This window comes from Pteropus vampyrus, unplaced genomic scaffold, assembly GCF_000151845.1.
Source record: "Pteropus vampyrus isolate Shadow unplaced genomic scaffold, Pvam_2.0 Scaffold86, whole genome shotgun sequence".
NCBI lineage: Eukaryota > Metazoa > Chordata > Mammalia > Chiroptera > Pteropodidae > Pteropus > Pteropus vampyrus.
Genome location: NW_011888867.1, coordinates 4,464,251 through 4,472,595, shown reverse-complemented (window position 1 = coordinate 4,472,595; position 8,345 = coordinate 4,464,251). Strand labels below are relative to the sequence as shown.

The 8,345-nt window shown below is 46.8% G+C and overlaps 1 protein-coding gene across 1 annotated transcript in view; it reads right to left on the bottom strand.

Moving 5' to 3' along the window:
* MTOR (mechanistic target of rapamycin kinase) overlaps positions 1-8,345 on the bottom strand; it is a 113,608-nt gene that overhangs the window by 6,779 nt on the left and 98,484 nt on the right. Inside the window, exons 39-49 of the mRNA XM_023532658.1 lie at positions 8,084-8,182; positions 7,644-7,766; positions 7,269-7,451; positions 6,738-6,872; positions 6,344-6,518; positions 4,920-5,055; positions 4,083-4,230; positions 3,377-3,499; positions 2,136-2,218; positions 981-1,053; positions 435-509 (exon numbers count right to left, since the gene is read on the bottom strand). Of these exons, the coding sequence (XP_023388426.1) occupies positions 435-509; positions 981-1,053; positions 2,136-2,218; positions 3,377-3,499; positions 4,083-4,230; positions 4,920-5,055; positions 6,344-6,518; positions 6,738-6,872; positions 7,269-7,451; positions 7,644-7,766; positions 8,084-8,182 (1,353 nt within the window). The remainder of the gene's footprint in view (positions 1-434; positions 510-980; positions 1,054-2,135; positions 2,219-3,376; positions 3,500-4,082; positions 4,231-4,919; positions 5,056-6,343; positions 6,519-6,737; positions 6,873-7,268; positions 7,452-7,643; positions 7,767-8,083; positions 8,183-8,345) is intronic.

Here is an 8,345-nt window from a genome sequence, read left to right as displayed (position 1 = left end):
CTCGCGAAGGACTTCCATCACCGTGTGGCATGTGATTCTATAGTTGCCATCCAGGCCAGTAACCTGTAGAAGGGCCAGAGTCACTTACCACAGAAGTCGCTGGCACTGGCCCCTGTAGGCCTCAAGACCACAAGTCAAACAGTCGAGAGGGTCTGTCACCCTCAGTGAGGAGGCAGATCCAGGCCATTACTGGTGTATCAGGCTGGGAAGTCTTCAGAGCATGGGGTCAGGTTAGTGATTCATGTGAAATGAAATTCGTATGATGTAAAGAATAGTGATACTTTCAAAGACTGAAAAAGGAAAATACCAGAAAAGACTACAGAAAGAGGCCGGGCATTTAGGGGACCGATGAGCTGTAACGAGCAAGTCTGTTCTTGGAGAGGGGGGTGACTAGGTTGCCCCACCAAAGCGGCCTGTCACCCAAGACCACTCACCTCCATAGCATTGGTCAACATTCTCGTTAGTCTAAATGGAATCTTCTCTGGGAATTTTTCTCTGGTCATAGCAACCTACAGGACAGTGAAGGGAAAAAACCAAGACCCCTGGTCAGACTTTTTTTTTCACTAAAGTTCCATGACAGCAGGTGAGTTCTCTTTCCACCACCAGCACTGATTTCAATTAGAGCACAGAAATGAAGTCTCTTGAGTTTAGTGAGGGGACTTGTCACAGGGATTTAAGAGAGAAGCCGAAAAAGGACAAGTGTGCAGCATGTCCAGGCCTTCAACGCGCAGGCCACGTAGGGGATGCAGATTCCTCCACTCACAGAGGGCGTGTGAACAGTGGGAGGCGGGTTTGAGCCCAACTACAGCAAGTACTGAAGAGCATGGATTCCGTTTCTCAGATTGGCTCTCTATCGCCGTGGTATGAGAGGCTGGGGTAAGATAATGCATTTTGGGCTGAAGTTTGACAAAACGGTCAGAGGAGGATGAACAATGGTCATCCGGAAGGCGGGCTTTCTGTGGTGATTGGAACACGCTCACCTCAAAGCAGTCCCCAAAGTCAATGTGCAGGATCTTCCCACTCAGCCGGTCCAGCATCAGGTTGGACGGGTGTCTGAGAAACGGAACAGAGAACAGGGCCGGGGCAAGAAAGCAACACAGATAAATGAATCAACGAGTAGGTGATACCACTCTAGGTTATGGGTAGGCAACCTACAACCCACAGGCCAAATTCAGCCCTCCCCCGGCTTCCGTAAACGGTTTGCTGGAACACAGCCACGTGCACTTGTCTGCGTAGTGTGTCAGGCCGCTTCTGTGCTACAACAGCAGACGTGAGTGGTTGTGATGGAAACTGTATGGCCAACAAAGCCAAAAATATTTATTATCTGGCCCTTTATCGAAAAGTTTGCCACACCCTGCTCTAGGCCAAAACGAGGATTTATCGGTGTGGATCGCAAGTTGCCCCACGTTACCACGATAATTTGGTCACAAGAGCGATCGTTGCTGGCACCTCAGAGTGACAGGGCTCTATTATTACTACTCACAACCTGTCACAGGGTCTCATCTCTCTGAGCCCCCCGAGTCAATCCAAGGAGGATTATCTGACTTTTGTCAATAGGCATTCCACTTTTTTTTTTTTTAAAACAAGAATTTATTATTTTTGTGGGCTAAAATTATTTTTACTCACATAAAATTGCATGAGACATGATCCCAGGAGAATATCAGACATCAGAAAACTAGTTCTTTAAAAAAGTTCTAGTGAGTCAATTTCCTAAACTACTTTTTCAGTCAGTTCATTTGGATGCAATTTATTATGTAGAAATATTGGAATGTTTTACTTTGGTTGGTTTCAATTACAGATATAGAATTATTTATCTTAGCATAGTGGTGATTGATAAATGTTTATTGAATCAAAAAAATCAATCAGATTTAACATGGTTTTTAGTATATTAAACCAACCTATGCAGTAAGTAGTAGTACCCTTGAACTATGGTTTTTTCCTCCTCTTTAGTCTGACGTGTTGTTCTGTTGGCATGGATAATAAATAGGGGACTAAGGCTGTTGCTGCAAAAAATACCTAAAGCACAAAATACAAGTATTTACCAAATGGTCACAAATCTCACTAGAAAACAAAATGAAACCATTCAAGAACACTACAATGGAGAAAGCAGACTAAAAGGAACTAAATTCACTCACCTGTCTCCTAGGCCCAAAATATAGCCGACCATGGACATGACTGCTAAAGAGCGGGTGTAATTGGTTCTTCGATCAAACCACACCTAGAACACAGGAGGAGCACGAGTGAGCCAGACTCTGGAAACTTAACCTCTTTCCACATAATTATACCCAGCCAGCTGTTTGCTTATGTTCCATCAAAACCAGTTCTAACATATACTGGAATAAAGATCCCAAATACAACTACAAAAATAACAAACTGTGCTGGGGATGAACTTAACTAGAAATGTACACAACTTAGATGAATAAATTAAACTTTGCTTAGAGATATTAAGACTTGAGTACATGAAAATACCCATTTAAGGATATCCACTTAGGATTGTAAAGATGTAATATCCTCCCAAATTATTTGACACATTCAATGCAATTCCAATAAAAGTTCAGTGGCACTTTTTTTGGATCCCTGACAAAATGATCTCCCAAATTTATCAATGGGAAAAAAAGTATGAAAATAGCCAGTGAGAAAAGACTTGTGTTAATAGAATGGTCCTTGAGGAGAAATAGGCAGAAAGATCAATGAAACTAAAGAGAAGCTCTACAAAGAAATCCAAGGGAGGATGAGAATTTAGTATGCAATAAAAATGGATCTTTTAAACAGGGGAAAAGATGGATTATTTGGTAAATACTGTGGTGTTGGCTGATCATCTGAAAAAAAAACCCCAAAATTTATGTCTTAATTGTACACTCCAAATTGGGTTAGGATTTAAATGTAAAAACAAATCTTGTAATTAATACAAGAAAATATATGTAAAAAGATACATAATCTTGAGGTGGAGAGGGCCTTTCTAAATACAAAGCCAAAGGCACAAACCTTAAAGAAAAGGATTAAAAACCTGTTAACTTAGAAATTTCTGTATACCAAAAACGAAACAAAAATCTCAAACCAAAAAACATGCCACTAACGATATTAAAACACCAAATAAACAGGAAATTCATAACATATGTGAAAAAGATTTAGCCTTACTTTATAAAGAGCTCAGATTATTGTTAAGTAAGAGAAGAGACATTAGACTACTAATCTGCATCTGCTAAACTGTGCGGCTCACCCATTTAATCTGTGACAAAGGACCGCACATTATCTACGGCTCATCATGACAAAGATGAGCCCGGCAGGTGTGCAGGAACAGGCGGGAAAGCCACCCTGACAAAAGTGGGTGCTCCAGTGGGCAGTGCGTGCACCGGGAGCAGAGCATGCTGTGTACCTCAGAGCTCGGGCTTTTCAGCCACAGCAGCTTGGCCAGGTCATCCCCTGCCGTGTTGTTGACTGCGTGCTCAAACACCTCGACCTTCTGCATCAGGGTCAGGTGATCGTAGTCCGGAGCCATCTGTGTCAGAAGACAATTGTGCTGAGAGAGCAGCCTGAGACAAATGGCCTAAATCCAGGAAGGCACAGGGCTCCTGGTCCAGGCAGAGCTGGGTTCTAATTTCACCAGCACAGCCAAAAGGAGAGAAGAAATAACACTGCAAAAGGAAGAATGGAGTGGCTGCTCTAACCTGCTGACCACGGGAACTGCCAGGGCCTCAGGGTGAGACGGGCCTCACCGCAGTGCAAGGCTGCTGGTGTGGATGAGCGCACTGGAGGGTTCAAGGCTTTGGGTAACAGGCGATCCTCTTTCTTTTCACTTACACATGTACTAAACATTATCTCCATATGGCCAGTGCTCTGTATGCATTAGGTACCGAATAAAACTGTCTAGTCTCACCTAGGATGATGAAAACTTAATTTCTGGGCTTTAGGGCCCTTCTGTTTCTTAGATAAGGTTACCTGTGTTAGGACTCACTTCCTTAAACCATTTTCCATAGCCAATTCCCTCAAATCGATTTTTCAGTAACGGACATATGTAGAAGCACAAGAAAAGCAGCTCTGAGTAGCTTCTCCAACTTGTGAATTTTGCCTGCGAGACGTACCCGCAACATGATGCGATGCTCAATGTTGAGCAGGATTTTCTTCTTCTCTCTGTAGTCCCGGATGAGGGCATGCAGTGTGTCACAGTGGGGGACCCAGCCGATGAGGCCCGAGTTGGTCGATAAAGGAATGACTGCATATCTCTGGATGCTGGCGCCCACAGGAAAGCAGGGTTATTGTACAGTAAACAGTGCAGACCTTTGATCCACTCACGGTGCATACAAACTAGTTTTAATGAACCCCCTGCACAGGGCTGTCGTGAGTTAAGTAATGAGGGAACTTTTGCAAAGGATAAAGTACCACGAAAAAACAGTGAACTGATGTTATGAAAGCACACTGGTCTCTTGACCTGCCTGACAAACTCAATGCTTTGGGGGAACAAGCCAGTGATTGTTTCTAAGCCTAAAATAACCTCCCAACTTACTATTTGTGTTCTTAATAGAAAAAGGGGAAAGAGTGTACTAAGAATAGGAAAGGTCTGGCTGAACTAGAATCCATGAGGGGTAAAACACATCAAATTTGCAGAATCTCCAGTCAAATGGCCACACACTGTTCTATTCTGGAATCTTTGGAGGTTGTAAAAAGCATTCCACATGAGGATACTCTGAAAATATTGAGGGTGTGTGTCTGTGAGAGAGAGTGAAAGAGAGAGAAAGAGAGAGAGAGAGAGACAGACAGACAGACAGACAGACACATGCACGCACCCTGGCTATTGATGACTTCCTGTCAGGTACATCCTTTTATAATTTATCTCGTAAATGTACATGACTACTTAGGAGAGATTTAGGAAAAATGGGAAGACGTCTCAAACCCTTGCTGTTCCACGGCGGCCTGATTACCTGAGGTTCTTCCGCAGAGAGGTTGGGTCGTTGGCCAGCAGGGTGTTGACCAGGCCGAAGAGCTGCATCACGCGTTCGTCCTGCCGTAGGTCCTCATGGCCCTTCAGAAGGAAAACAAACTCATGCCCGTTGCTGCCTGTAAGGAACGGTGGGAGCAGTCAGTGTAGATCAGAGGGTCTCAAACCTATTAGGTGGCAGGCCGCCACTGTATTCAAAAGATCCTGCAGACTGCATATACCTTATCCTGCAAACAGAAAAACACTCCCTAGAATTGATGAAAAGAACGGCCCTGCTTTTGATGGCTCCCCAAAGTGATGTTGTTCAAATTAAAAATAAATTTTAAAAAGCTCTGTCTCTGAGGACCAAGAATGATTGTGCGTAAAAATGGATGTTCTGTATGTTCCCCTCCACAACCCGCTCTCTGCCCTTCTCTGTCCTGCTCTGATCCGAGGAGCCTGACGGCTCCAGACTGTACCAGCTGGGCTCCCAGCTGGGCTTGGGCAATGGGGGCCCGCTCCGGGATTCAGAGGGCAGGCAGAGAAAGAGGTCAGGGTATTTGCCCTAACAACCAGCCTGGCCACAGTTCTAGAATTAGCTTCGTCCCCGTTGGGGCTACAGCTTCTGCTGGCGCGAGCCTTGCTGGGCTCCTTGCCTTTCCAGGTCTGGAGGGTGGGGGCGGCAGCTTCCCACAGTCAGTTCTCTCTACTCTGCTCCCACCTCCAGAAACAGTTCCTTCATTAAGCTTCTTAAATTAAATACTGCTGAGAACCTGACTGACACACACTTTAAGGTTAGAAGACGCCAGCCCATGGAGACAATCACCTGTGGACCGCAAGGGATGGGTGCTGGTGAATAATCGCTGCAATTAAAATGCACGAGCATTATTACTTAAGGCCACAGACCTCGACATGTTGCCAGAGTGTTCAGGCCTTCCCAAACTATCCCAGATAGGTATCGAACCTCAGTGTGAGAATTCGCTTCCACTGGTTTGGATTTTACACAATCATTTCCCACAAAGAGAGACCCTGGCAGTCAAAAAAAAAAGATATTCCAGAGCCCAGAAGGCCTTCCTTCACTGTGGCTTGTCATGTCCAGCTTGCATCCAGATGCCTCTTTGTCGGCCTCGTCAGTTCCCCAACAGCTGCCCACCACAGCAGGGCCCCACGGCGCATGCCTCACAATCCCCTTCCGCCTGCTCTGGTGAGGGAGTGCTTCGATGAGCACGACCGTACAGATAAGCGAGGAGTCTTGAGGAGGGTGGGATAAGAAGAAGTCCACTTGTCCTCTATCCCTCTCTCAATACACACAGGAGAGATGGAGCATATGAAAGATCTGTTGTGTGAATGGCAAGCAGTGGTTTCAGAGGAGGGAGGGGGAGATCAGCCAGGGAAACACAGGTGCCAGCAGCGCACAATGGTCCTTACCCATCAGTGTCAACTTCCGAGGCCTCTGCTTGGATGTGATGACTTGCAAAGATGGTGCTATGGACTGAATGCGAATGATCGGCTGGTTGGGGTCATATGTTCCTGGCACAGCCAATTCAAGGTCCCGGCACATCAGGAGTTTGGGGGAAACGTACTGTAGCTCTAAGGATGTGAGCTGTGAATAATCACCAAAGGGTTTAGTCTTCTGCCTCCAGGGAGGAATTTAAATGCAATCTAAGTATTTTTCAATGAATTGTTAAAAGCAGCGACTTGTCCCAAAGTCTGCAGGTGTAAGTGAAACCAGGTGCCCTGGGATTAGTGTCAGAACATTCACAGATAGTGAAACGGAAGGACTATGGTGACAGTTAACCCTGCAGGAACCTGAGGATCCTACCTGTGGCAGCTGCTTGGAGATGCGTCTGAACACGTGGTAGTAGAGGTCCCAGGCCTGGGTGAGGTCCTTGACATTCCCTGATTTCATGTACTTCCTGCACCACTCTTGGGCCTCCATTAAATCTCGACCATATGCCTGAGAGGGAACGCAGGGGAAATTTGCAAGTGGTCACGGGTGTCGACTAAGCCACAGGCTGAGTTCCCAAGCAGACAGCAGAACCCCCAGGGGCACGCTGTGGCTTGAGGCATCGGCGGTGGTCAGCTTAGCCGGGCAGCTCTGTGGCTCTCTGCTCCTGGAGCTCCCATCCTCAGGACGGCTTGTCAGGTCAAGTAAGGTCTCGTGAGAAATGTTGTGGTTTTTCAAGTTCAAATTTTGGGAGGGTTTTATGACATGATGACAATTAAATTTCTGGTGTTCTTATAGCCTATGGCCTTCGTCAGAGTATATTTTATTCAAGTCAGTAGCAAGGCTGGAGGGGAAGGCGTCTGATAAAGGCTTTGGGTTGTGTCATTTCAGGCTGTCATCCCATACCTGGTTAAAGGATGTTTCCTTCAGAGTCTGGGGTCCCCGTTCCATCATGGCGTGCAGGGGCTCCAGCACCTCGAACATGCCTTTCACGTTCCTCTCCCCAAAGTACAAACGAGAAGCTTCCTCTAGGCCTTCGTGCCACATCTCGTGCCAGAGGATGGCCACTCGGATCAGCTCTTCGCTCACCTGAATCACAGAGGGGACGGACAGAAGCACCAAGGATAAGCTAAACTCAGAAAGGCCTGTCTGGGGGAAACAGCAGGTATTCTTTCTGGCAGCCAGAGGGAGCATGTGGCACAGTCATGGGAGAAAAGTCACCTCGCTCGAGACCTCTGGGTGCCCTGGGTCAGTGAGCTCCCGCACCGGCCCCCGACTCACCATCATGGCCTGCTGCACCAGGGTGTTACTGTGCTCACACATGTTCTTCAGAATCTTGTTGGCTGCGTTGTGACGTGCTGTGGTTGTGGACTTAGAAGCCACAGTCAGGGGGTAGATGAGGGCCTGAGGCAAACACAGAGGCACGTTTGCATATGTGTGAGAGGAGCCTGACACCAACTTTTAAGATGACAAAAGAAATGGTGAGTATGATAGTGACACGCATTTGAGTCTACCAGGCGGGGGTGACTCAATCTAGGGGGAGATCTTTCTTTCTGTGAAGGCCTCTGGGACAGCCAGCTGTGCAGATCCTCCTAGAGGCAGGACGGGAGGCATGGCTCCCCGTTCTGGCACTCGTGTCTCTAGAGCAGCTTTGGAAAAGCCTGAGCACCAAAGCGAAAGGTCAGTTGTTAGATGAGAAAGTGCCCGGGGGTGCCACGTACCTGCGGGTGGTACCGACCGATGTCTGTGAGAAGCTGGTGAATGAGACGTCCCACCAACGGCCTGGGCGTATCGATTCTCGCAATGAGCTGAGGTATGACCTGGTATTCAAAAGGGCATGGGACACAGCAATTAGACCTGGAAACGACCCTAGTTATCCTTCTGGATAATGAATAGATGCTGCTGGGCACTGCAATGGTTTATTCCTTTTAGTTCTCTAGAAGAAACTAAAGAAGATATGGAGTCTTGACCTTGGGACCGATC